The 27864-nt window shown below is 46.2% G+C and overlaps 3 protein-coding genes across 3 annotated transcripts; 2 read left to right on the top strand and 1 right to left on the bottom strand.

The window, feature by feature from the left end:
* Positions 1–1276: 1276 nt before the first annotated feature.
* LOC149365994 (secreted frizzled-related protein 5-like) lies at positions 1277–12204 on the top strand. Its single transcript, XM_089547469.1, has 2 exons — positions 1277–2351; positions 6382–12204. The coding sequence occupies exons 1-2, from the start codon at positions 1781–1783 to the stop codon at positions 6675–6677; spliced, it is 867 nt and encodes a 288-aa protein (XP_089403595.1). The 5' UTR covers positions 1277–1780; the 3' UTR covers positions 6678–12204.
* Positions 12205–14707: 2503 nt separating this feature from the next.
* LOC149365993 (NHL repeat-containing protein 2) lies at positions 14708–24456 on the top strand. Its single transcript, XM_089547467.1, has 4 exons — positions 14708–14925; positions 15225–16140; positions 16203–16425; positions 19119–24456. Exons 1-4 carry the CDS (start codon positions 14751–14753, stop codon positions 19851–19853), a joined length of 2049 nt encoding a protein of 682 aa, XP_089403593.1. The 5' UTR covers positions 14708–14750; the 3' UTR covers positions 19854–24456.
* On the bottom strand, positions 23274–26847 carry FipoQ (F-box/LRR-repeat protein FipoQ). Its single transcript, XM_089547468.1, has 6 exons — positions 26698–26847; positions 25709–26183; positions 25367–25633; positions 25139–25305; positions 24881–25083; positions 23274–24817 (listed from the first exon to the last, which is right to left on the bottom strand). Exons 1-6 carry the CDS (start codon positions 26788–26790, stop codon positions 24466–24468), a joined length of 1557 nt encoding a protein of 518 aa, XP_089403594.1. The 5' UTR covers positions 26791–26847; the 3' UTR covers positions 23274–24465.
* Positions 26848–27864: the final 1017 nt, after the last annotated feature.

Genomic DNA, 27864 nt, shown 5'->3' with positions numbered 1-27864 from the left:
CGAGAACGAGGCAGCCTACGATTTTGCCCGAGGATTCATCAACCAGGCCGTGGCCTGCCCAAACCTGATGTCGGTCAGGGAGCCCATGGTCACGTATTAAGAGAAACACTGAACGTTGGTCGTAGTGATAGGCTTAGATACCCACCCCCGATAAGTCTTTGACCAAACCTCAGCAGACGAACACTTTCTCCGACCCTTATAAAAGCTCCGTTATGTATCTGGGAGTATTCTCGCCCAGTGTAAGCTATGTGGTCAAGATAGGGCCGACAAGATAGGGCCGACGGGACCTGCAGCTCTAGAACCACAAACAGTAGGAGGTTGCGGTGCTCAGCTCCGACCCAACAACTGAATTCCGGGCCGTGAGTTGAGCTTTGGAAGTCGCCGAGCGCTCCTGACCACTTCACGCAATCAGCAGTGAAGTAGGGAGGGAAAGGAGAAGAGAAGAATAGAGAACCAGCTCGATCTATCCGAGAAAATTGAAAATTGGTTTTTGAGGAAAGAAAATGGCCCAGTATCTGTGTCACATCTTGGTGGACACCTGAATCGCGCCGTAAGGGAATGGATAAAGGAGGGAGTGAGAGAAGAAAGGGATGCCGTAGTGGAATAATTTCGATCACGCGGTGATCTTCAACGTGCACTGCATAGCACACGGGCGCCTTTGCGTTTCGCTTACATCGAAACGCGGGCCGCCGCGGCCGGGTTCGAACCCGGGAACTCCGGCTCGGTAGGCGAGCGCTCTAGCCACTGAGCCACCTCGTCGCGGTTTTTGGTGGCGAGTAGGTTGAGTTGTACCATGGCCTTTCGATCTTCCAGAGTTGTATCGAGAGGCAGAAGTTAGGGCACCAGAGCAACCACAACACCGCGAAGCGCCCAGCTCCTCCTCGTTTTTATCTCCCAGCGCGGTATGTAGATGTTGAGATTGACGTGCGTGTTCGGCGGGGAAGGGCGCGGGCGGAGGGGAGAAGCGCGTCGTGGAGGTAGGGAAAGACGCTGCACGTGCACCCCCTCCGCCTCCAATTAATGGCCCTCCCCTTTCACAACAGGACGCAGGCCTTTCTCGTCCGGCGGCAGGGCGCATGGTCGTCTGCATTCCGCGAGTCCTTTCATTGCGCCCTCGCGGTTATTTTTCTTACCACGTTGTTCGATCTGTGCGTGCGTGCGCCGGCTCCTATCGCCTCGGCTGCCGCGCGACGAGGCTAGCTCTAGCTGCCCGCCTCTCGAGCAACGAACGTGCGACGCGTGGAGGGGTGCGGAGGGGGGGCGATAAAAGCGTCTCGTCTCTCAGCGGACGACGCTTGTGTTGCTGCTTCTGGCGGCGCGCGCGCGCTCCTCTTTCCAAAGGCGTGGAGTCATCGCACGGTAAAGAGAGACGGTGACGGCGGCCGCGGCTCGAGCGGGCGGCGGAGGGCCCGTCGCGACATGCGAGTGCGTTGACAGACAGCCCCCGCGGGTAGCAGACGACGGCCCGGAGAGGAGAGCAGACGACGCGCGACGAGGAAAGCGGACGGGAGCAACGGCGGCGGCAGGGCGCGGTTGTCGGGGTTTGGGGGGGAGTCACCGGCGGGTGGTAGCAGCGGCGACTGGGGGGGCTGCTGCCGATTCTTCCCAAGGTTGCCGCTGTTGTGCGTGCGCGACAGATTCGGCAGCGTCGGCGGCGTCTCGCCTGCACTGCCTCGCCGTGGACGACGGGAACCGCTGGCGGCGCGCCGCGGCGGCAGCTGGGCGCGGCGGGCGCAGCAGCAGCCTCATCGGTCGTGGTTGTGGTGGGGGCAGCACGGTGATGAGGTTCGTCCCGCTGCTGTTGCCGGTGCTGCTGACGGCGGCGGCAGCGGCGGCAGCTGCCGCGACGGCGGCCAGCGGCGTGGACGTGTTCGACTGGGCCGGGCGGCTGGCGCAGCCCACCTGCCTGGAGATCCCGTCCAACCTGACGCTGTGCCGGGGCATCGGCTACACGCGCATGCGGCTGCCCAATCTGCTCGAGCACGACAGCATGGCGGAGGTGCAGCAGCAGGCCCGCTCCTGGGTGCAGCTCGTCAACCGGCGCTGCCACCCGGACACGCAGCTTTTCCTCTGCTCGCTGTTCTCACCCGTGTGCCTCGAGCGGCCCATCTACCCGTGCCGGAGCCTATGTGATGCCGTGCGCCGAGGCTGCGAGGCCACTATGGCCCACTACGGTTACCCGTGGCCCGACATGGTCCGCTGTGACAAGTTTCCCCTGGACAATGACATGTGCATCGGCGTCCAGAGCGCGGCCGCGACCAGCGAGGCCTCGGCCTCGGTCGCCTGCAAGGCTTGCCAGCAGGCCAACACCACGGAGTCGCTCGTGGACAACTACTGCCGCGCAGACTTCGGTAGGTTATTCATCCGCCGGTTCGTGGCTGCTAGCGCGACCGCTTTTGAATCATCCCCCCGTAACTCATTTGCTTTCCACGTGTTTTCGACAGCGGTCGTTACGCTCTGCTGCCCGTAACATGACGTCACGCTCTGACAAAGTCGGCGAGGGCGTTCTTTGTAACGGTCCAGTTTAGCTTTACAGTGAACACCTAACACTGAATCGTGCTCACGGCTGTCAAACTTCGCCGTAGAGACTACAGGTGCCGGGATTGCTAGCGGCACAAATCCGCTAGCAGGGCTAGTAGCCGATTGCATTCGCTGTGGCTTTTTTTTTCATGCCACCTACGTTGTGTAATTGCGTGACTTGCGCAGCTGACAGGTTGAAATGAATTCTCATTGTTCACTGCTCGAGGGAACTTCAGTGAAAGATGGATTGCACACGCAGCGGCAACATTTGTTACAGACCCCTCTTGTTGAAGTTTAGTGAGATTGATAGGTGCATTGTTTCGCGTTTTCCCAGTTTTCTCTTGGCTTTCTTTGATTGAACATCCAGCATATTGGTGCCTAGGTTTCAATGTGCCGAGAGAAAACCAACAAGTCGGCTTTTTCTGCCAAATGAACCAAAGCTTTTGTCTTGCTGTAGCCCTGTTTGTTTTACCACATACGGATGCCTAAAAGCAGCGGATGTGGTGGCACTAACTTCAGCATTCAAAATGTTGATCGTCCTCCTTATAATGAACCATTGCACTGAGGTGTTAAGCACTGCTTCAGACCTCACAGCGTCCCAATTTGAACATAGAGATTAATAAAACCTCAATAAAACTTGGGTTGGGCCTAGTTGGTGCATGATGTTGTGAAGGTGTAGGTTGCGCAACCAAGGGACGAACCACGAATAAAACCTGCCTGCATACAAGGTTCACTGTCATAACTATAGTCATTCGAAAAATGTAGGTACATTTGGCATTTGCTGTATGCTTATCTGCTGCACATGCAATACAAGTGCCTGCATGAAAACAAAGAAATGACGTAGTGCTCGTTTTGTAAACAACTTTAGCTTCTAGTCTCATAGGTCGGAGGATCCCAGATGCTCTGTGTAGAAATTATGAACAGTGCAGAAAATGGCTCTGTCAACTAACGACAACATGTCGAAGGTCAGAATGGGGCACACGAAGTAAAAACGGCATTTGCATCATTCTGTGCATTCATATTCATCACAAGGCTGACAAACAGTGTGCACTTAAAAGGGAAAGGAACGTGTAAACTTCCTTTGTTTAGCTTCTGCAGTTACTTCACTTAGCCTGTTTTGTTTTTGGAACAAATGTACTGCATGACACAATTACTAGATTTCTTTACATTATTGTACTAAGACTTGCTCTTGGGTGAGCTGTGTGACATAAACTTGATGAAAAATGATGAAACGATGAAAAACACTGGGCACTGCCGATTGGGCCAGTTGTTTGCTTTATTGATATAATACCTCTAACGTATTAAAGGTACTGACAACTGATGAAAGCATGTCACGAGATTTAGGTGCAAATTAAGAGACCTTGCCTCGTATTGATAGAATCGTGCATTTTAGTACCTCTGAAATTAAGATTTATGAATTTAATACGGCAGTGAAAACCACACAGAACTAGATTAGGTGACACTGTCTAGTGAAGCTTTGGTATTGCACAAATATCCCACTCAAACATTTTCTCAGCGTCATTCTGTGCTCCTATTCTCAGTGCAGTGCCATTCATGAGTGTAGCTGGCTCATAATTATAAACGCTGTAGCTCGTTTACTTAATCCCTCCAGGCACATCCCTTGGGAGGGGGGATTTTCAAATTTTTTTAAGAAGTGCTCCGAGAATCGACAGAAAAAGCTCTCATCCTCTCTATGATCAGTTGTGCAATTTCTGGTGGCTCATCTAATAACCATGTTGTGACTCAGAACTGCTTTCAAGGTCTACAATAGTTTGTTTCACTGTATCATGTGATATAAAGTTGTTATATATATATAAATAAGCATATTTTAGGTACTTTAACGTGCTCAAGCTTGCGAAGCATGCAGATGAAAACGCACATTCACTGGAACCATACGAGAGCTACCATAGAGGTGTCCATTTTAAAAATGGGTTTTGACATCTATGCTCATTTTATTCCATCCACATTAGAGAACACTGCACTTGGTAATGAGGAGTTTTATAGTCTTAAAGGGGCCCAGAAACACAATCTTAGTTAACTGTTTTGCCTGTTGATTGCATACAGTGAGTTATAATGGTGCTATTAGCGTCGGTAATACCGCATATATTCCATTTTTTAGTATTCATAATGTCCTCCCAAAAATAACTTCATGGCTCTGATGGTGTCGTTACACAGTGGCGGGTTTTTAGCAGCGGATATGACATCACCTGGCGCGAGCTTGATGATCGGACAAACAGTAAATATACTGAAAATTGTGTGAATAAATAGAGAGACAATTTGTCACCTGTTTGCGTTTTATATTAGATCAACAAACACAACTTGTTTGTCTTAGATAAGAGCCCTGCAAAGCAAGTAAAATAAAAATACACCACCAGGGGCGCTCTGGCATGGAAACGACGCTGCCAGTCTCAGCAAGAACGAGTTACAGAGAGCAGGCAACCATGGAGTACAAACTTCCGCGACGTGCTCTGGCTTGCTGTTTTGATTGGTTGCGCCAGGTGCCATCATTGGGAGAGCGAAATAGGAGTGGGAAGCCCCGCCAAAATCGAATTGAGGGCAGCGTTTTGTTTGCTTGTATTTTGAAATTTCTTCACTGAATAACTCCCGTTCCTGTGCATCAATTCCTGTAATTCTTTTTAAGTCAGCATCTGTGTGACATAAAGAACCCACCTGAAGTATAGCCGGTATCCCCCCAAGCAGTGTTTCGCAGCCCCTTTAAGGATGCGTTCACAAATGTTCACCCCCCCCCCCCCCCCCCCCCCCCCCCCCCGTCAAAAGTATACAGCCCAAGGGGTTTGCTTGTGAGGCCTGCAGTCTGCCTCGTTATGCATCCTTAGTGACCGTTATCTCTCGAAAGCGGAATGGCTGTACGTCCTTAATTCTCCCAAGCTTTGGACTGTTAGACAAGCTAGGGGGCTCCATTAACTCTTTCCCTACCATGGGGAAACCCATTTTCTGAAGGTTTCAGCACATTTTTTTTTCTGTAAAAACTATTGCATTCAATATTGATTGCAATACCCAGAAACAGAGCTGAATAAAGGTGCTTTCTAATAATATAGGGCAAAGAAAACTATATTGGAAACAAACTTCAGTTCTCCGGCTACAAGCCAGTTGCGCATCGTGCCTGTAAGCAAAGCGGAAGGCTCAGAAGTCGAGCGGTGAAGGCGTCATCTGCGGGCAACATGGCGGGCAATGAGCGCAGGTCCGCGTCTTCATTTCTTCGCAGCGCGTTAGAAAGTGCCCCCTCACGGGACAAAAGAAAACTACATGGGAAACAAAACGTTGGTTCCTGGCCTACAAACTGCATCTGCAGCGTGGTCATTAGCAACGCAGAATGTTCTGAAATCAGGGCACGAAATGATCGTTAGCGGGCTAACGATGCTCAATGGGCGTGGTAGGGAAAGAGTTAAACAGCTTAGAAGCAAACCCCTTGGGCTGTATACTTCTGACGGGAGCTGTACACACATTGTCTAATAAGGGAGTAATTACTCATTGGCATCCACCCAAGCGCAGCCATACGGCTACAAAGGAAAGCTATACAGCTTTCTCAGAAACTTCGTAGTTAAAGAAAAATTCGTCCTGGTCCGGGGTTCGAACCCCGGACCAGGACGAATTTTTCTTTAACTACGAAGTTTCTGAGAAAGCTGTATAGCTTTCCTTTGTAGCCGTATGGCTGCGCTTGGGTGGATGCCAATGAGTAATTACTCCCTTATTACAAATTTACTCCACCTTGGGGGATTCCCCTAAAACATTTGACACACACATTGTCTGTACACGCAGTGTCTGAAGGGGACGTGAATCTCTTCTTTGTGTTTGCTCACTCTTCTTGCTTTCTCACACTCGTCTCGTCTCTTCACACAGTGGTGCGTGCCCGGGTGAAGCGTCTGCAGGGGTCACAGCTGCAGTGCAAGCGCTCGAAGCTGCTCAAGCTGCGCCAGGGTCTTCCGCGGCGGCAGCTTCGGCGCCCCGTCCTCAAGGCTCCCGACTTTGAACGTTGCTGTGGCCCGCTCAAGGGACAGCTGCTGCTCATGGGGTTGCGTGCGGAGAACGGGAGCCTGGCGCCCCTTCTCATCGTGCCCTGGCGTCGCACCCAGGCGTTCCGCAAGACACTGCGTCTCATGCGCGGCGTCGACTGTGCCAACCCGCTGCAGCACTAGTCCATCACGGGGTGATGCGCTGCGGTGTCTCCTTGGAGGGTATGCAGCTGGTTCTTCAGTCTTGTTGCGCCCTCCTCAGCTTTACGATGGTCTGGACCACGGGGTAGCCCATCTCTCTGGCTGGGTTATGGTCAAAGTGGTAGACGTGCCATATGTGGTGTTCTCAGTACCTATGTCTGGGACAGTGGTTCTCAAATGAGCATGATCAGAGGTTTAGGGTCGCCAGTGCCCTCACTGCTCTAGATGTTGACAAAGTGAGGCCAAGAACTCGCATGCTTAGAGCCAGAACAAACGTATGCATGTGTGCCTTTTGCCGCATTACATATTCATATCAGTTGCCGCATTACATATTCTAGGACCCTGGACAGGTTTATCATTGATATTTGGAGAAGGAAGTGGTGAGAATGGAGGGGGTTCCTAATCAAGAAACGCATTTCCCGAGCTTACTTTGTTGAAAATAATGGCAGCCAGTGCAGTTTTTCGGTGAAAAATACTGACCCAGGGAGAGCGCTGTCTTGCCTTTAAATCTGCCCTTGCCTTGAATAAAAACTAGGTTCGCGGAACAGCTGCCTAATGGATCTTTGAAGATAAAAGGTAACCAATTGGAACTAAAAATTGATTGTATGCACTTTCTTCTTCATGGTGTCGTTCTGTCTTCGCAGTGAAGGTCATCACTCTGACAGGCCCACACGAGACATATGACAAACGCTTTGTTTGAGAACCACTGGTTTTGGGCACATAGAAAAAATGCCTTTTTGGCTTGTTTGTCACTGGTAACCTAATTTGGACAGTGTGTGACTGTGTTAATTTTAAGAGTAGAATTGGTATGGCTCCAGTGACACATCATTTATGACTTGCCGGGCCACAGCACTCTATCATTGTGGGAAAGGTGAGGTGGCTTTAATGCAATGAAAGATGGCAAGCGCCACAATCATAGCCGTGTGGGACTGCGGTAACCTTATGGAGTGAGTGCACACCCAATTGAAGGCCCCACCAAAATGAGGGCAACAGGCCATCAAAGCAGTACCGACATTTCTGAACAAGAGAATGCAGTCTCCTGAAATATCTTTACCAGCACACAGTCTGTTGTTTAAGCGGTGAGGCTTCATTTAATTATAGATTTATTTTAGTTTGCAGATATTGCAGCATTGGCAGTGAATTAGGAGTCGTTTTTTTTTCCGCTAGAAAGGAGAAATGAAACTGAGGGGAGGAGGGGGGCATGAGATACTGTGTGGAGGTCTTGTGTTGGATTGAGGGATGTCGTCCTAATTACAGAGTTCTTGTTGTGCATGCCTGCTGTTATTCTTAGCGGGTTGCATATCAGCGTAGGCTTTGTACATTTTTTGACAGGCATGGCTTTTTATGCAGAGCCTTGCATCTCAAGAAGTCTTCTAGATGCAGCTTTTCATCATGTGTGTGCTCTTTTGTGAGAGTGACCTTTTACTGGCGATCTGCGTGCTACAGTTATGGACTGCAGCTGAAATGACAGATTCTCTGTTGTCGCTAGTAGCTATTCACCCCATTTTTGTCTTTACAAACATTCTGTTTACAGCATCTGTCATAGCCGGTATGTCGCTTTGGAACATTAAACCTCACACTTTACAATTTCTTTATCGCAAAAAATGCTGGTTCCAATAGAGATCTTTATTGGCATTCACTGCTTGTGACATCAAACCTACTGAACCGTATGCTTATTCTAAAGCACATTTAGATTAGGGTTATCAACCTTTTTTATTTTAGCTGTCAGCATATCAAAACTAGAAGGAACAAAATGAGTAAGCAGCGTTTCTGTGTAGATGCCAGACTCTGCATTTGATTTTGGCGATGTTCAAACGCGCGCTTCAGTAAGCACCTCTATCATCTCCTAATTTTACTCTGAATCAAATATCAATTTTACCCTCTCGGTGGTTTATTTTATTTATTATTTTATTATTTATTATTTTATTTCAAAATACTGCAGGCCAGCGTTGGCCCAAGCAGGAGGGGCATAAGGTAACACAAATTACAACACCACGTGAAAACCTTTCATGTGACACACAGCAAAAATGGAACTTAAAAGATGAACATAGCAACTATAAAGAGAAATACATGCTTAAAATTGAATACAGGAGAGTCACTTCCTTTTTACTGAAGCAAAAATGTTTTTAGTGCCTGTTCTACGTCAGGAGAGTTAAAAATCGATTCAGGGAGTGCGTTCCAATCTGCTATTGTTTGAGGGAAGAAACTGTGCTTAAATGAGTTCGTTTTAGCAAAAAGAAGCTGTAAGGAGTGATCCCTTGTATGGCGAGTCCTTCGAGCAGTGGAATGCTTGATGAATGAAGGGGGAGAAATGTTAAGCTTGCCTGAGATAATTTTATGAAGGAAAGAAATACGGTTAAGTTTTCTGCGTGTACGAAGCAATGGAATGCTATTGTCTTTCATGAGCTGTGTTGGGGAGTCAGACCTTCTATATTTATTAAAAATGAAACGTACTGCCTTCCTTTGGATGAGCTCTAGTTGGTAAATATGTTTCTTGGTGTGCGGGTCCCAAATTTCAGAAGAGTACTCAAGTTTGGACCTGACAAAAGTTTTGTAAGCCAGAAGCTTAATACCTCTAGGAGTGTGTTTTAATTTGCGTCTCAAGAAACACAGCTGAGAAAAAGCGGCTGAACAGATCTCAGAAATATGAGTACCCCAGGTTAATCGGTTGTTAAGAGTAATTCCTAGATACTTGTACTGTGAGACCTCTCGGATGTGACTGTGGTGAAGGCAATATTGGTAATTACTAACATTTTTTTTTCTCGTAACTCGGAGAAGCGCACTCTTATCAATGTTTAAATCCATGTCCCATTCTTCACACCAGTGACATATTTTAAGCAAAGAATCTTGAAGCAATTGATGATCTGCAATTGAGGTTATTTCTTTGTATACAGCGCAGTCATCCGCGAACAACCTTATTGACACAGACGGAGGAATGGTGTCTATTAAATCATTTATATATATTAAAAACAACAAAGGTCCTAACACACTGCCCTGAGGAACACCGGAAGTAACAGGAAGCGATTCAGAAAGAGTACCATTCACATCAACACACTGAGTTCTACTGCTTAAGTAAGCTCTGACCCATTCAATAAGATACAACGGAATACCAAGTAACATTATTTAACATTGGATGCTTTCCTGAGTGGCTGTGTTTAAAGAACTGCTTTCACACTGCCAGAAGCTTAATACGAAGAGCTTAGTAGCTTAGCCATTACACCCATGTGCCTTTTTCAAAACTGCCCATTGCTCGTCTCGAATCGAGCGGAGTTGACTGTACAGGTCGAGGGTGTGCTACCCAGGGTTCAGACCACATGCCAAGTTTTTGTGAGTTCCACAGTGCGACCAACTTTCGATCGTATTGCGAGCTACACGATGGCTTTCTGAGCATTCATTCGCTGTTGTTCCTCTATCTGCATTTTCATGGTGTTGCTCATGAGCCATTAAAAACCTTCCTTGCCTCCAACATCTGACCTCACCCTCTTCTGTGTCCTAACTTTCCCCTTTATTTCTTTTTACCACAAACAAACTTTTTCATACTTGTAACTGGAGCCTTGCTGTACGGTGTATTTGGGTTGCGATATCCAAGCTGCCACCCTTATGTATCCTGTACGCCCTATTGTCCAACTGATGGTGTGCTTGTGGTGATGTGAATTTTGTCTGCCGTGAGACTTTTGCCGCCTGCACAACATCAGGGACTGTGCACTTGTAGTTGTGGTCAGTTGGAACTGGTTGCAGGCAGGCCTTTGTCACAGCTGTCATACTTCCCAAAGCCCTTACTCTGAGCCAAGTTGGTTCATGCGGAACATTCACACTACATTTTAACGATAATTTTTAAACTGTGCCATGTTCCCCTGCAGGCAAGTTCAGTGGGGAATTTGATAGGGTTGTGCTAATATGACATAAATCCTAGAATCCGTCTGTAAAGTGACGGAGACTAAGTAGGTTTGTCTTGTGTTGGATTGGACGCAACCTGAAGTGTATGCTACTTCAACATACAAGATTTTTTTAGTTTCTACTTAGCTGTCTCTTTGTTACATCTTATATTACAAGTTCTATTAACTGCACTGACTGCACAATTCAGTGGCAAGTTTACCACCGTCATTTTGTTTGAATTTGATTTTGCATTTATGCCTATCTTTTTTTTTTTTTTTTACTGCCTTGAAGTGCTGTGTTCATAGATGTATGAGTAGTTCATTCTAAAGCTTTGCCATAAGATTTTATCATCAGTTTAGTGCACAGAATATTTTCAGTTGATATGTGTGTTTGGTATCTGATCTACTCATGAATGCCATATTACCATATTACCCAGTCCTGAGCTTATCTGCAAGCAAGACGTACAAGCAGGCATGGCTCTTATACATGTTTCCTCTGTTTCGTCTTTAAAGTACAAGTAAAGGTGTTTTGGCTTTAAATACTTTGGCATTTTGCTAGGTATAGTATACTGTTGCCAAATTTCTGCAGATTTATAATAGCTTTTTTTACTGATCCTTCTATGGGAGTTATTTGATCTCTACCGTTTTGACATTGTTGTCATGAGTTGCAGTTCACTTTCAGCCGCATATATATTCTCTGGTGCAGGTTTTGTGGTGAACAATCCAGCAACGCAAATTTAGCTCGTTTATCAAGAGGTTTTAAAGTGCTGTGTTTGTCTGGCTGTTGTTCTGTGTTATGCATCAGCTAGAAGACAGAGGATATATTGATATCTCTATGAAACAGGCATTTTCCACATTTATAGCATTTAAAAACCTGCTTTCAATGAAAATGAGGTGGCATAGTATTGCTTCATCACTTATGCCTGTGTGTAAAAGTTGCTGACTTTGCTTTGCTTTGTTCAATGATCCTCTTATGATATTTTCTGATACTGCCTGCTTAATACCACCAACTAGAGGTCACATTCAGTAGTTTGCTTTTACTTCAGTACCTATTTTCATCGCCTGCACCTTTCCTGTTTTTTTTTTCCTTTCTGTCACTGTGCCAACTCTGTCTTCCCAGGACAGGTCACAATTTTGTTCGGTTTGTTGTGAAAGTCAAGTATGAGTAAGGGTCAAGCAAGGTTGCCGGCCATGTTTTTATTGCCGCGTACTTGCTGCGAGCCGTCGAGTCATCTCTGTGTGCCAAAGGGTATTGTGTTTGCCTTGTGTGGCAGCAGTCGCTGCTGCTGTTTTTCTGTGCCAAGATGAAGGAACAAGACGATCTAACCTGTCACTTTGAAATGACACACTGCTGTTTATTCAGCGGTTCCTGCAAAGGTGCCAAGTGCCATGGATGCGTTGGCCAGTAGGCTGGCGTACCAAAGTCATTATTAACTGGCATGCCCACAATTTCAGTGTTCATCTTTCGTGTGCATTTTGTCATTTTTGTTTTTCTGAAGTGTGCTTTTAGTTGTTTTGTACGAACTTGTGAATACTATGTTATTTTCCTGTACCTAGCATGGATGCTTGATAGGGATGCCACTTGTAGTCCCTTGGCTGTGATAAGCTTTTAGTGAATAAAGTGTCGTAATTTATTCCTTTTCTTGTCCAACTTCACTCTGTGCATGCAGATACCTGCGTGCCACCCTTCTTTACAGCCCAGATCTGTAGTGCCGCGACTTGGTGCACTTTTGGCAAAATTCAGCACACTTTAACGTCGGGCTAGTTGGCTGAATGCATTGCATTAAGCAGTCCAAACATAGACGCAGAAGGCACACACATGTAGAGGTACCCGCAGAAGTTTTCAGAGCGCTGAAATTGCAAAAAACTACAGAGAATGCTTACTACATTTGAATCGGAGCGAAAGCATGGATTTGTGCTACATAGAAGAAGACGGTGAGCAGGCAGTGCCACAGGACGGAACAGATGGAAGGTGATGAAGACTACGCTCTCCAATGCACAGCGTGAGAGTGTGGTGCAGTTTAATATGAGGTGTGTTAGCTGCGGTGATATCCTAGTGGTCTCACTGTGCGGCCCTTAAAGGAGATCTGTTTGTGCAGGCGCGGGTTCGACTCCCAGTCATGGATAGTAATTCAATTTCTTCTTCTCTTTTTTATGCTTTGACCTCTAATTCAGCTGAAGGTCAAATTTATACGGCTCACGATTGAAGACCGAGGTCCTGTAGTGAAGCTTTCGCTCCAAAAACCTGGATCTCCTCGTTCCATAGAGGCACAGCCATGCATTGAAGGGTGCATTGTGGAGGTTGCATGGGGAAATGTAAAGCACACTTTCAACTTATGGCTGCATGCTGAGACTGTCCAGCAAAGAAGATTTGTTGTAATTGTTCTGTTCCGAAAACTCCTGTGGGCACCTGCAGCCTTCAATACTTCTAAAAGGGAACCAGTTAGAACAAAAAGAAATTTGTTATTTCTCTACTAGAGTTCAAAATTACTTCTGGATATACGCCTAGAGAAAAAAGTAATTAGAAAACAGGAAGAAGTGTGCGTGTCGCGCATAATTAAAGGGTAATCGTTAACTGAATGCGCAAGCTTTGTTTCCTGTCACCTTTATCACAGCAGTAAAAATGTCATATCTTTCTCATTACTGTATAAGTTGCGGAATAAGTTCAGCAAATAAGTGCATAGGCGCGCGCCCAAAAAGCTAACTTTTTTCTTTTTTTTTGCGGATATACGTTGCTCCTCCCAATTTCGAAGCTATTTCAAATTTCCCGTTTTTAGAAACGTAGATAGATAAAGATAGTGGGTCAGTGGCACATAGAGCTAATGTGCTGAAGCATTATGGACTGGTGCGCTACCAACTACAGAATCACAACTTTTGGCCAAAAAAAAAATACAAAAATAAACGTTGTTCGAAAATCAAGAATGCTCTAACATTCACTATTATGGCTATAATTTGCAAAAAAAACAGGCAGAAAAACATGTGAGTTCAAAGTTTGCCCAAAATAAGTATTGCACACCACAGAAACTAATATTTTGTGCTTAACAGGCAACCTTTTAAAAAGAAATATGTTTAAAAAAAATGTTGTTGCCTAAATACTTTAAGAAGTTTTTAATTACATTTCGGAAAAGAAAAACCGTTGCGCTTTCGCTACTATGGCTTTTACTCACTACGTTCGCGCCAAAGTTGTCTGCTCGAGGGCCACGCCATTGCAAAATGTCTTGGCGCTGCGCGCGCGTATGGAGTTTGCAGAGAAAATCATAATACGAAGCGGAAACCTGTCCTACCATAAGTAAGTGCTGGGCGTGTATGTTGGTAATTGGGTAACATGCGGGTATTTCCGTGAATTCATAAAGTCGCGTCTGCATGCAATGGGCGGCCACCAGCCGGCTTTGAAACCGGCGGGTAAATTTCAACTACATAGCTCGAGCCTGAAGAGCAGCTGATACATCCGCTCTTTGAAGCTGCACGTATGCGCGCACACACGGAGGACGGAGTTTTCAGAATGGTACGTCTTAGTAATGCCACTCCATGTTCCCGAAAAATGCCAACTGCTCGAGCGCATCAGCCCGTGATGTTTTGAGTGTGCATGGTAGCTGAAGTGCAGGCATGGAGGAAAAAAGAGCTGCCTCTTCTCTTGGTAAAGGTATAGCTACCATAGAGTCTGCCAGAGCTCTTGTTAGTGCTTGTTAGCCGATTTTAAAAATGACATAACGAATAGGAACCTAAAACCTTTGTTTCATTTTGGAGGAAGCTGCTCTGCGGACTGACATTTTCAAAAGTTTCAAACTGCAGTTCTTAATTCGCACAACTTTTAATATTACATTATAAAAATGAAAACGCTATCTTTTTTTTAATATATTTTGCAGACGCAGTAAATTATTAACGCTGCCGCTCTCCTATGCAGCAAAGACTCTTGCGAAGTACATATTTTTACCTATAGATGGCGTGACAACCATTAAAATTTCTGCTTTTAGATGAATAAAAAAAGTAAAATTTACGAAGCTAGTATGCAGTATTCTAAATAATGGGCTAAAAACTTTTTTTGTGATAGACAACTTATGTAGACTGGAGTACTGGCTGAACCGTCGGTTGAGTGATTTCCAAATAATTCTGCACCAAGCTTGGCCAGTGTTTACTTGTTGCACGCGCTTTTTGACGCAGGGTGTGTCCGATTTGAAACATGGATCCGTTTGACAGTTTTCCAACTTCATTGATCAAACACCGAAACGCTCAAGAAGAGTTTGAAAGTCAGTATTGTGCGGCCGAAGAAAGTGAACAGGACACAGTGATCACAAAATACATCACTGAAGTTTCAAACTCGGACGATCCTTTCATCGTTGCTGAGTTTGGAACAGGTAAGTTTTGTTCACTGTAAACTTGTCATTGTTGCGTTTGAAATGCAGCCCAACTTTTCTGTGCGGATAGCGGCTAGTTAATGACGCACAGTTAAGCGCACTGCAACTATCTGATTTGCGTTACCCATAGCTCTGCGCCTGTCATCGCAGAGCTTGCGCGACAAGGCTGGTTTTTCTGGTTATCTGCTGGGTAACGTGCTTTGTGTATGAATCGGGGATCGCAGGTTTTTAATTAGCTGGGTTTAGCAAATCACGGAAAATCGAAGATGTATAGTGTCCGAACTGCGTCGCCTTTGCAGGTTTGGAATGGATAAACACATCGCGGCCGTTGACGAGCACCGATCTTCGCGGCCGGATCGTTGTGCTGGACTTCTTCACCTACTGCTGCATCAACTGTCAACACGTGCTTCCTGTTGTCAAACGTCTCGAGCGGCAGTTCCCTGTGGATTCGGGACTTTTGGTGGTCGGCGTGCACTCGGCCAAGTTCGACGAGGAGAAAGAGCTGTCCAGCGTCAGCAAAGCCCTGCAGCGCCTCGATATCACTCATCCCGTAGTTAACGACGCGCAAAGCTTGCTCTGGAAGCGCTTGAGGATTAACTGTTGGCCAACCTTGGTTGTACTCGGACCGTCGGGGCAGGCGTTGCTTTTTCTCGTTGGCGAAGGGGCAGTTCGTCTTCTTGAGCCCTTTTGCCGGGTTGCACTGGGATACTTTCAGCCGGAGGCACTGACCCATTTGCCATTGACTCCAGGAGCTCTCCCGACCGGGCACCTGCTCTTCCCTGCAAAAGTCTGTGCTACTGAGACAAGACTCGTAATAGCGGATACTGGTCACCATCGTATTCTTGTTACGGACCGTAGTGGCAGAGTGCTTGAGGCCGTTGGGGGATATGAACCCGGTTATCGAGATGGCCCCTTTGATGTAGCTCGGTTTCGGGACCCCCAAGGCGTCCTTTGTCGAGACGCACATACCGTGCTTGTAGCCGACACAGGAAATCATGCCATTCGTGAGGTCGACATGGAAAACAAGATGGTACGTACCTTGGCCGGTACAGGGAAGCAAGGGACGGACACTGTGGGAGGCCATCTTGGACCACAGCAGTCACTGAGCTCACCATGGGACATTTGCTTAGTGAATGATGTACTGTTCATAGCAATGGCTGGCTCACACCAGATATGGGCATTCTTCTTCCAAGACAGCGAACTCTTCCAAAAGAAGTAAGTGGACTTTGCTTCTTTGGTGATGTAAAGTATGATGAGTATTACTCTTCTGCTTTTAGGGCCTTCAAGAAAGGTACCTGCGTGTGCATTGCCGGGAGTGGTGAAGAGGGAAACAGGAACAACAGCTACCCTCTGCGAGCAACATTTGCCCAGCCTTCGGGGATTTGTTTCCAGCCGCCTTGCTCACTGCACATCGCTGACAGCGAGAGTTCGTCCATAAGAACCTTATCCCTGCAGGACGGAAAAGTTAAAAACCTCATCGGCGGAGGACTAAATCCAACGGTGAGAAATATACAGGGTCTCTTGACTCAGGTAAAACCTGTTAGTACCAGATTTTTACACCTCAAGCACTTTTCTTGAAAATTAGCCTAGACCTCATTTCTACCCAAAAATGCGCATTGAGAAAGAGCCTAATGGCTTTCTCAGCCTTTCACAATGGGCTAAAAAAACTAGGGGAAAAAAAAATAGAACAGATAGAATGCTGCGGATGTTTCCAGAGTCGTATCGGGTTCGTCGCTGGTGCCACTGAACAAGTCTGTAACTTAGCCTCTTATACATGCCGGTCGACGTCGATTTGCAATAATGTACAGATGAGGTGAAGCCATTTGCTTAGGTAAAAAGGGGGCCCTCTCGTAAAGAGTGGATTACTGCATGCCTGAAGCAAGTTGGTATACCACGTATAACTCTCCACAGACTCCTGAGAAAGGAACAGTATAGCATGAACTGCAACCTAGAGAAATCAGTGTGCTCATTGTACAGTTGTGCATTATACCTGTTTTAGAAAAATTTCTCGTGTGGTCCTTGTATTGTTTGTATTATATGCCAGCAGTTGTCATACGTAAGAGAATTTGCAATTTTAGAAGTGCCTTCAAGAAAATACATCTTGCCAGTGCAAAAAGCTGAAAGCACTCAACTAAAGCCAGTGCATATATTGGACACATAAGTAAGTGGTGCTTCACTTACTGTCTGATGGCTTTAAAACTTTTTTGGTTTTTTTGTTTGGTTTGTTAGGGTTTAATGTCCCGAAGCAACTTAGGCTATGAGGGACGTCGTAGTGAAGGGCTCCGGAAATTTCGACCACCTGGGGTTCTTTAATGTGCACCGACATCGCACAGCACACAGGCCTCTAGAATTTCGCCTTCAAGAAATTCAGCCGCCGCGGCCGGGATCGAACTTGCGTCTTTCGGGTCAGCAGCCGAGCGCCGTAACCACTGAGCCACCGCGGTGGGGCTTAAAACTTTTTTAGAGCTGGTTATTTACAGCGTGGCTTAACTTAAGAGTAAGTACAAAATGTGCCTGCCAAAAAAAGCTAGCAGCCAAAACACAGGCACTGACCTAACGTCTCATTGTCATAATTTTTTCAAGCAGCACCTGTGCTAATGACATCCTTCTCCAGCTCTGTTGTATGTTTGAAATAGCTGTTCTCACGAATATGCAAAGGAGGGGAGGTATAGCACGGATGAGGAAATGCTGCGCATAGCGATAGTAATTTATACTGTGAAATGATTGTAATAAATAAGAAAAAAAATTCTCTGGCGTACAGATTGCGGGTGACACCTGTCATTTAGGGGTGTTCACAAAAGAAAGGAGCAAAAATATGGCAAGGTAAAAATAACCAAATACATACAAATGAAGTGTTTTCATTAGTTTGGGGTTATTTCAAAGCTACCGAAAAGCCGAAAGTACCGAAGGGTCCTTGAAAAATTCAATTTTGAACATGATAAATAAGGCTTGATTTTAACCCCCAGAATTTCAGAAAAAATAAAACCCGAAAACGAGCGGTCCTAGATATATAATTGGCACTTAGCATCAGCCACATGCAACATTTGATCAATTTTTACGTGACAGCGTATGCAGCTCCTTAGGTCAGAAAGCCGTCAATGTAGTAGTAGTAGTCGGCACCGCGTGTCAGAAATAATCGGGAGCTGCTAAAAAATTGCTGCAGAATGTTCCGGATAGTGTCATAAGATTCAGCGTTTCGTGCAACATAAACTTACTAGTTAAGTTAGAGCCTAGCTCGCGGCAGGGGTTTGAACGGGCGACCTATAATTGGGCGAACCCGCAACCTATAATAGAGGGGGGGGGGCTGAGTAAAAGAGAAAAACTTTGGGACTTTGGGTGGCCTGCGTCATTTCCTTTCCTCAAAAAACCAAGTTTTGGAGCAAGGCATCCGTGGACACCGACACCCTGGTAGCCCTGCAACAGGCTATGGCATTCCACTCTTTAAAGGGGCTGCGAAACACTGCTTGGGGGGATACCGGCTATACTTCAGGTGGGTTCTTTATGTCACACAGATGCTGACTTACAGGAATCGATGCACAGGAACGGGAGTTATTCAGTGAAGAAATTTCAAAATACAAGCAAACAAAACGCTGCCCTCAACTCGATTTTGGCGGGGCTTCCCACTCCTATTTCGCTCTCCCAATGACGGCACCTGGTGCAACCAATCAAAACAGCCAGCCAGAGCACGTCGCGGAAGTTTGTACTCCATGGTTGCCTGCTCTCTGTAACTCGTTCTTGCTGAGACTGGCAGCGTCGTTTCCATGCCAGAGCGCCCCTAGTGGTGTATTTTTATTTTACTTGCTTTGCAGGGCTTTTATCTAAGACAAACAAGTTGTTTTTGTTGATCTAATATAAAACGCAGACAGGTGACAAAATGTGTCTCTATTTATTCACACAATTTGCAGTATATTTACTGTTTGTCCGATCATCAAGCTCGCGCCAGGTGATGTCATATCCGCTGCTAAAAACCCGCCACTGTGTGGCGACACCATCAGAGCCATGAAGTTGTTTTTCGGAGGACATTAAAATATTAAAAAACAGAATATACGCGGTATTACCGACGCTAATAGCACCATTATAACTCACTGTATGCAATCAACAGGCAAAACAGTTAACTAAGATTGTGTTTCTGGGCCCCTTTAAGGCGAAGCTTAAAGGCCCTCCCATTTTTTATTTTCTTTTCTCTTCCACAGGACCTCTTCTGCTTCGGGGATGCAGATGGTGTAGCCTTGGAGGCGAAGCTTCAACACCCTCTTGGTGTGGCCTGGAGTGCCACCAAGGAAAAGCTTTATGTAGCAGACAGCTACAACCACAAGGTACGAGAAGTGGATGTGGAAAAGCGCGCGTGCACGACATTTCTTGGATGTGCTAGAGGTGAAAGTTCAAGCTCTTGTTCAAAGGCGGCCGGTCTCAACGAACCTGGAGGACTGTGCGTCCTGGACTCTCTCTTGTACGTTGCGGACACGAATAACCACTGCATCAAAGTGGTTGACTTGACCTCTGGTCATGTTGAGGCACTTGCTGTTACTGTTCCACATGCCAGCGACTGTGATAAGTCGAGGAGCAGCAAGCATGTGTGCCACATGGATCTGGCACCTGGCGGATTGCTGCATCTTTGTTTTGAGCCTCCGGATGGCCTGGCTGCTGGAGCGCCAAATAAATGGAAAGTGCGTTCCAACTCAGAAGCATGGAGGCAAAATCCTTTACCAGTGGGGACCCTTGAGCCTGGAAAGCCAGTTACTGTTGAATTGAAGTTGAAGGATGACTACACTGATCCAAGTTTGAATGTTCATGTGACCTTTGAACTTTACCTTTGCCGCGGTGATGTTTGTGTGCCTCGTTCATTTGCCTTCTTGCTTTCAGTTTGTGTTGATAGACGCGGTCCAGCGAAACAGAGCTTTCAGTTCTCTAAGAACATGTATGTGTGATTAATGTATCATCGAGAGGACGTTCACTGCCTTGCCTTTTGTAGTTTCAACTAATAAGCTTGCCTTATGGGAAGCCTATAAAATTCGCTGGCATGCAAGTGGAAACTGCAGCTGATATCAGCAAACCGGGAAGCAAATTCTCGAAGCAACTTGCATATGAAGGTTCAGTATTCGCAATCACGTAGAAAGTTCTGGCCGGTCGTGCACAGTTTCTATGTGGGACCAAAGTCCCTTGATAGGCTTGAAAAAGAAAAGCTAAGCAGTGACAATCTTCGTGTCACAAACAGCTTCCAGTGCCTGCAATGTTTTTCGAAAAGGAGCTTACCAGTACCTATCCGCTACGGTGGCTCAGTTGTTATGGCACTTGACTGCTGACCCGAAAGATGCGGGTTCGATCCCGGCCGGCAGTCGAATTTCGATGGAAAGCGAAATTCTAGAGGCCCGTGTACTGTGCGATGTCAGAGCACGTTAAAGAACCCCAGGTGGTCGAAATTCCCAGAGCCCTTCACTACAGCGTCCCTCATATCCTTAGTCGCTTTGGAACGTTAAACGCCATAAACCAAACCAAACTAGCTTACCAGTAACAGTGAGCTTTTGTAGCAGCCTTAATTGCATGCACATTGAAAGAATGAAAAGCAAACATATGGTAGACAGTGCTGTTCCACTAAAGTTGTTAAATGGACATGTGTTGTGACTTGGCCTTGTTGGTTACCGTTCATGTTTGGAGCAGTGAATTCGCAGCCATTCGAATGTGCAAGCTAAAAAGAAAATCGCAGACACGTGAGAATCTTGCCACTGCTTGGCGGCGACTCTATCAAGGGGTTTTAGTTGGTTCCAGCATTAACTTCCACTTCAGTGCTGTCAAATTGTATGACAAGGTGTGAGAGTTTTGTACAAGACATGTCCCAGTTTGTAAGCTTTAGTAGGCTTGTTCAAGCAGGGTTTTACTGTTGAAAGAGTATGCTGTACCTGCTATTCATAACAATTGCAGGTGCTTGCGTGTGGAAGACTACCGTGATCCACATTACCTGTGATTTAACTGGTAGTGAAAGAAAGCATTACAGACATTTCTTTGTGAATACAAAGAGGCAGAGCATGCTTTCATAAACGAAAGCTTTACAGCCATGCCCTCTTTTTACCCTCAGGACAACATGTGAATGCTTACTTTTCGCAATAACAGTTCTGCTTCAAGGAAACTAGTTTGCATTTAAGTGGAAAACTGAGAATTAGTGTGGCTGCGGTCTAACTGTGCTTTTTACAAACTTTTGCCATGACTTGTAATATTACTTGAAGATGAGGTACCAGTTGCTTGTCTCGTATATTGTGCAAGCGTGAAGCAGTATTTTCACGTGTGACCTAAGGGAGCTAAGCCGTACACTCTAAGCCCTGCCACGTTTTGTTTTCAGCATATTGAGGTGTTTCAGAGTGGTGTAGTGTGATACAGAGTAAATGGGAATGCCTACTTAGCATTCAGCAAGAAACTGCCATTCATGTACTAGTTCAACCATCAGTTGTCAACATTTTTCAAGTAGCTGTCTTGCCACAGAAAACCTTGTGATAATACAAGCAGGGTAGAAGGGCAATAGTGCTTGCTTGCTGACGAGTTTTGTCTTTTGTACTGTACCATCATCATCATCATCAGCCTGACTACACCCACTGCAGGGCAAAGGCCTCTCCCATGTCTCTCCAATTAACCCTGTCCGTTGTCAGTTGCCGCCACTGTATCCCCGCAAACTTCTTAATCTCATCCGCCCACCTAACTTTCTGCTGTCCCCTGCTACGTTTGCTTTCTCTTGGAATCCACTCCGTTACCCTTAAGGACCAGCGGTTATCTTGCCTTCGCATTACATGCCCTGCCCAAGCCCATTTCTTCCTCTTGATTTCAACTAAGATGTCATTAACCCGCGTTTGTTCCCTCACCCACTCCGCCCGCTTTCGATCTCTTAACGTTACGCCTATCATTTTCCTTTCCATAGCTCGCTGCGTTGTTCTTAACTTAAGCTGAACCCTCTTTGTTAGCCTCCACGTTTCTGCCCCATAGGTGAGTACCGGTAGGATACAGCTGTTGTATACTTTTCTCTTCAGGGATATTGGTAAGCTGCCATTCATGATCTGAGAGAACCTGCCATATGCGCTCCACCCCATTCTTATTCTTCTATGCCATATTCTTCTATACTGTACCATATTACACATATAGTTTTAAGCTTGGCAATCTGAAAACTTTACAATCTTGATTTAATTTCTCATAAGCTTAAGGAGGCCTGAGGTGCAGTCTTTGTGCTGATGATTTGTGATGCTAGGATTTATACTGATGTATTGTACATCAACGCAACATTGTATGAACTGCAGGTAACAAATGCCTTGAAAGGTGAGGTATTGCATTCTGTAGGCAGTCTATGTGCTCAATGGAGAACTGCTTTTGGAAATTTTATTTTTATTTGTGAGTATCAAAAGGGCAAGGATGTCACAACACTCCCCAAATGTGTGAATGCCTTGGCGGCCAGGTTATAGATTTTGCTCAATGAAGTTGAAAGTGCAATGCCGCCCAGATGTGAATTACATGTCTACTTTTAAATAACTGCATGTTCTCTTTGATGTGACATTTACCCTGCAATCCTTCATTATCACTTGTGGACTACTCGTCCAGACTTGCGCCGTCACCCTCATTAGTGCTGCCGTCATCATCGCTGCTGCAGTCCCTCAGCCTCGTTGGTCTAATGTCGTCGTCCAGCAAAATCCCACGCTTCGCTAACAACCACAGCACTTTGTCGTCCCGCGAAATCTCGCACTTCGCATACAACCGCACCACAATATTGCGTGGAACAGCTGAAAATTATGCCTCGCTGTAGCCACTACACCTGCATCAGCCGTCCTGAAACGTTGAACTTGCGGCTCAGCGTGCAGTTCGTTTTGTTCGTTTCTTCAGCGCAAAGAATGACAGCCATCTTGAACGTAGCCGTGAACGAGTGCCGAACGCTTACTGGACCTAGTGCACTAATGATGATTGACGAAGCATGACGGTAAAAGCTGGTAAAACATGGCCAGCAGTCGAGCGAAATGCATCAAACAAGAGCCAAAGCACCAAAGACAAACTGTGTGTGAACCCCATTGTTGGCTCTTGCGTCACCTACGGACACTCCCCGGAGCGCTATTTGGCAATGCCACCACGATTGGAGCAGCGGCCCTTCCACCAACTATTGACACCCCCATGAGCGCTGAGTGGGCAGTTAAAAGTTAAGAAAAAACTCCTTCCGAACATGCGCACAGAATAGCCAAATGTTTCTAGGTAGAGCTGTTGAGCAAACGTAAAATTGTTACCACGCAGTAGCATCCCTGATATCTCATTTGTCTCACGCCTTTGTTGATGGTGCCATGCTGTGGTGTCGATTGTATGTTGACCCCCCCCCCCTCAGCTTAGTATCTTTAAATTTAAAAAATAGGTCGACATTTGTAAAGGTTACCTCTCTTCCTTTGCTTGTGGGATTGTCTATGCAACCACGGTAACGAAAAATGCTTTTTCATGTGATCAGAGTGTTCATATGTGGAAGTTGGTGCAATTGTTGAAGACTGCACTATCAAGCTGGGATCAAACATTAACATCAGTTATAAACACTCTTTCCTTTTTGTTGCATTTAGCTGTAGCTAGCAGCAGGCCTGATTGATGTTCCAGCTAAAAGGCTTGTGCAAAGTGTATATTCATTATCTGGTTATACATTGAGTCAAGCAGTAATGCATAGTAATGCTAAAGTTGAAATTCAGCTCAGTAGTGCACTCTTTCTATGCTTTCAAGTGTCCATTGGAGGTGCTAGTTTGTTATTCTAGTTTTTGTTTTTCATGTGTACATTTATTTTGCAATTCCACTTGACTCTCAGCATTTTGATCCTTCATTGCCTCTGGTACTCCAGCAGTCTTTTATACAAGCATTGCTAACCTGATCTTGGTGCAAACTTATGAAAGATGGCAGTAGAATGAAAACCAGAAAGGCTTTGTGAACATTAGGAATTGTTAAATGTTGACAGGAATGAAGCCACCAATTTTGTTTGGTGCATTAATATACCCTGTCTAGTTTAGTGCTCGACTGTGTAGTAATTTTTTACATGCCGAGCACGAAAAAGCATTCTCAGAGGTTTGCCAGAGTTGTCACCATCGACGTTGCTCATATTTTTAGCATGAAATCTGTTGATTGCTCTATTATTTCAGAGCTGGGTGTAACAAACAATGCTTAGCTTGCAATTGGATTGCTGGACTGGACTTTGTGTGCAAATATTCAATAAATACTGTTGATTTTTGACACTTGTTGTTCACACACACCATTATGTATGTCTTGTCAGCATTTTTTTTGCACTCATGCTTAAATTCTTCCCCAGAAAATTTCTGTTCCAGGCGGCCTCAGTAATACGTGCTTGTTGGTGCTTTAGTGTAGTTTAGACCATATTTTATTTAAAAAAGTTTTCGCACTACATTTGAATGCAGTTAAAAACCTGCTGAAATAGTGCAATGTGCAGTGAGACCAGTACTGTGTTAAAGGTTATCTATAAAATGTGCTTTTCATCAAGTTTTGTACAGTTGGCCGTATGTTAGACAGCGGTGAGGCAAAATTCCACTGATAGACTCAGTTAAAGATAAGGTCCTTGTAGCTGGACAAGAGGTAGACAAGCGTAACTCTGCAGTTCGTGGTAGAGCGAACCAAGGTGTGCCTGTCAGCACGATCAAAGTTGGATTTAACTAGTTCAAAGTATTTTCCATCACAAAGAACTAGGCAGCGCAAACGAAGGCATTTCACTCTCACTGTGTCGATCGCTTTGCTGCTCCGGTCACTGAAACGAAGTGTTTCACTGTCCCAGCCTATCTCCAATCTTTCAATTTCAGCGCAGTTATTAGCAATTGCATCTAACATGGAGTCAATGTGAATCTTTTGATGTATCTTCTTGCAGCAGCCCATTGCCATCCCAGCGACGAGAATCCTGTTTAAAAGAATGGTCAGGCTTAGATTTTGACTTGCATATTACAAGGAATGCATGACTTACCGTATTTTCTTGATTATTTGTAGGGTGCTCTGCCAAAACTGCTCACACAAGTGGGGAATTCCAGACAACACCAGTCCTTGAAGCATGGGGCCTTGTACCTTGATTAATTTCAAAAGTGCTTCTTCGGAGAGGTTTTCATTTCTGTCAAGGTCCAAGGCAATGAGGTTCTTGATGTTTCCCTTTTCCATCCAGTCCTTCAAGACCTGCGAAACGAGCTCATTAATTGGTATACTTTTGTATTTCCAACTTGAGCCAAACCTGGTCATTGAAGCCGTCCTGCTGGCCCGCACAGAGGTATCGCAAGTTAGGCAACCGAGTGAGCAGGTCGCTGAGACACTCTGTTGGGAGCTCTGTGGCTGTAATGTCGAGCTCTTGGATGTTGGTGTTTTCCCAGTCAGCTGCCATCACGTGTTCGGCCTTCAGCCCTAAGTTGAGTGACAGTATTGAATTTCCCGATACAGAAATACATCAAAGCCATTCACTTACCTGTCTGCTGCATGAGCAGAGTCTTGAGTTTTTTACACCTCTGAAAAAGCAGTTTTAGTGTAGAACCTGTTACCTTTGCGCAAAAGTTAATCGAAAGGCACTCCAGTTGAATGCAGTTACTGCTGAAGGCTTCAACGTGGCTGTCATCCACAAATGCAATACCGTACATGTTCACACAGCGAAGATTTGGCACAGCACTCTTGATTTTGTGGATGTTGATGACTTCGTAAATCTCCTCTTCTTCTTCCTCAACCTTTTCATATGTGCCTAACGAGGGTTGAGAGAGAGAGAGAGGGTACGTGAAAAGCTCTCGACCAAACTGGATGGAGATTGAGCACTCACCTATGAGGTGAAGGACTTCGAGGCCGTTGATGAAGTTGTAAATCTTTCGCATGAAACCCTCCATGAAGATCACCTCGGAGAGGCAGATGCACATGACCCGTAGCTTGGTTGGAAACGTGTGCAGGTCGTTGAAATCATGCAGCTGCATGGCGGTGGAGAAGTCGAGTAGCATGTGCGTCAGGTTGGGGCACTTGTTCCCCAGCTCATGCAGCACTGTGTGTGTGATGAGCTCGATGGGCAGCTCGATGTAGCGCAGCGAAGCTCCAAAGCGCACCGATATGAGCGCCAGCAGCTTCTCGATGCTGGACACGTGCAGACCGGATACCTCGGGCCTCAACGAGACGTGTGTCCAGAGGCGCGAATCCGCGGACACAGTACGCCACTTGCGGCAGACGCGGGCCAGCCGACCCACTTCGCGCTGGGGCAGGTACGAGAAGATAAGCAGCAGCACCTTGTCCGGCAGCTTGTCGATGGTCTTCGCACCGCCACGGGGCAGGAAAAAGAAACAAACGGGTGTCATTATCCGGCTCTGCACTGCAGCTCTTTATTACCGCAAAAACATCCTCAAATGTTCCATATGTCATCCCAAACGGGACGTCCTGAGTACATTTACATCAGATGTCCTAAAAACGTCCTCAAATGGTCCAGATGTCATCCCAAACGGGACGTCCTGAGTACATTTTTCAAGAACCTCTTCCCTACTGCAGACGCCGTTTCAAGCGAATGGCTAAGAGTCCTCGGGACTTGCTAGGTTAACTGAGGGTATTCTACACTGGAAGGTGGTACGAAGCAGGCAGTACAAGTGCTACCCACTTCTCGCCTTCTCGTGACGATCCTGCCCGTGCCTCTTATTCAGTCTAGCAAGCGACGCGCTGTAGCCCAAGGAGCAAGCTTTGTTTCGGAGAGGCCCGCGGGCTGAGGGCGTGTCTAGATTGCAGAGGTTTAAATTTTTGCTGCTTTCGAAGACTGTACGCGAGCAATCGACTCACCACAGCGTGCCGGCCGTGGAAGGAGCCCCCGTGGCTGGACTCCTTGAGGTTGGCGATAGCCGCCGAGGACACGTCCTGCGTGACGGCCCACATGCTGCTGCTGCCGGTCCCGCTAACAGCGGCTCTCCCTCGGGTCTGTGCTGGGGCTCCGGCGCCCGGACCCGCACACTAAATTTAGGCCGCGTATTTATATTGCCGCGCCGCCTTCCCCTCCTCCGAGCTTTTGAAGCCCTGCAGAGAGCGCCGTTGGATGTGGGCGCGTCTCACTTTCTCTCTCTCCCATTCCCTGTTTCTCTCTGCATGGCACTCGGTAGGCGGCTGGGTTCCAGTGGACCCTGAAAACTGACCTAATTGCTTGTCATCAAGAGACGCATGGTGGTTGTGTTGACGTGACCGTGTACTGTTTTTCGTATACCGGAGACGTATTATCGGAGACGTATGCCGGTTTATCGGACGCCTCCTGTGCATGCGCAATGGACCCGCCTGGCCGCACCCCTGCCACTGCGCGTGCGCGGGGGGGAGTCCGGTAAACCGGCATGCGTCTCCGGTATGCTAAAACTAGTGCTTGGTCGTCTCTCTGCCATTATGACTCTGAGCATTACAGCGTTTTTTTCTTTTGCTCGTCGGCTATGGATACGTATTATGTGTACACGTTCTCCGGCTCGTGCCGTAATGCGCAGCCGCGAATAATTTCAATGCCTGTCGAAGTTCGCTGCACAGAACGGACAGGACAGACGTAAAGGTTCATATCAATTTTATTTATACTCAAGTAGTTGCATATGTAAGGTTGTTGCTTAGCTCGGCTGAAAATTCCTAACTGGTTCTACCTCGTCTCCTTATAGCGGACTTGGTCCACAGCTATATGCATTGCTGACTGTCAACTTTTTCTCGGTGTGCGCTCTACTTAGCATAATTTGTTTAAGGAGAATTTGGCAATTCTTACTCAACAGTTCTATAGAAAAGCATTTTTGAACGTAAAGAGTTTATGAAAGCAGTTTTTCATATACTGTAAGACTTCACTGTAACAATCAATATATCCACAGATCCCCCGTCGGCAGGCTTGCATTTTGTTGCAGTTAACGTTCTTGCTATCGTGAAAAGCGTTCCCCATTGGTTTTCTATGGCAGTGTTTAACTGCGCGATGCGAGCGATGGGAAAATTGTTAAA

This window comes from Amblyomma mixtum, chromosome 1 (genome assembly GCF_055824585.1).
Source record: "Amblyomma mixtum isolate Tamu chromosome 1, ASM5582458v1, whole genome shotgun sequence".
Taxonomy (NCBI): domain Eukaryota; kingdom Metazoa; phylum Arthropoda; class Arachnida; order Ixodida; family Ixodidae; genus Amblyomma; species Amblyomma mixtum.
This window is presented reverse-complemented; position numbering and strand designations above follow the sequence as displayed.

Bases quoted from the DNA above. Each gene is read 5' to 3' on its own strand.
- LOC149365994 (XM_089547469.1), top strand. From the start codon at position 1,781: ATGAGGTTCGTCCCGCTGCTGTTGCCGGTGCTGCTGACGGCGGCGGCA. The intron at 2,352-6,381 runs GTAGGTTATTCA...CTCTTCACACAG, and splicing joins CTACTGCCGCGCAGACTTCG to TGGTGCGTGCCCGGGTGAAG.
- LOC149365993 (XM_089547467.1), top strand. From the start codon at position 14,751: ATGGATCCGTTTGACAGTTTTCCAACTTCATTGATCAAACACCGAAAC. The intron at 14,926-15,224 runs GTAAGTTTTGTT...TCGCCTTTGCAG, and splicing joins CGTTGCTGAGTTTGGAACAG to GTTTGGAATGGATAAACACA. The intron at 16,426-19,118 runs GTGAGAAATATA...TCTCTTCCACAG, and splicing joins GCGGAGGACTAAATCCAACG to GACCTCTTCTGCTTCGGGGA.
- FipoQ (XM_089547468.1), bottom strand. From the start codon at position 26,790: ATGTGGGCCGTCACGCAGGACGTGTCCTCGGCGGCTATCGCCAACCTC. The intron at 25,634-25,708 runs GTGAGTGCTCAA...AACCCTCGTTAG, and splicing joins CGAAGTCCTTCACCTCATAG to GCACATATGAAAAGGTTGAG. The intron at 25,084-25,138 runs GTTTGGCTCAAG...CTCGTTTCGCAG, and splicing joins AGGACGGCTTCAATGACCAG to GTCTTGAAGGACTGGATGGA.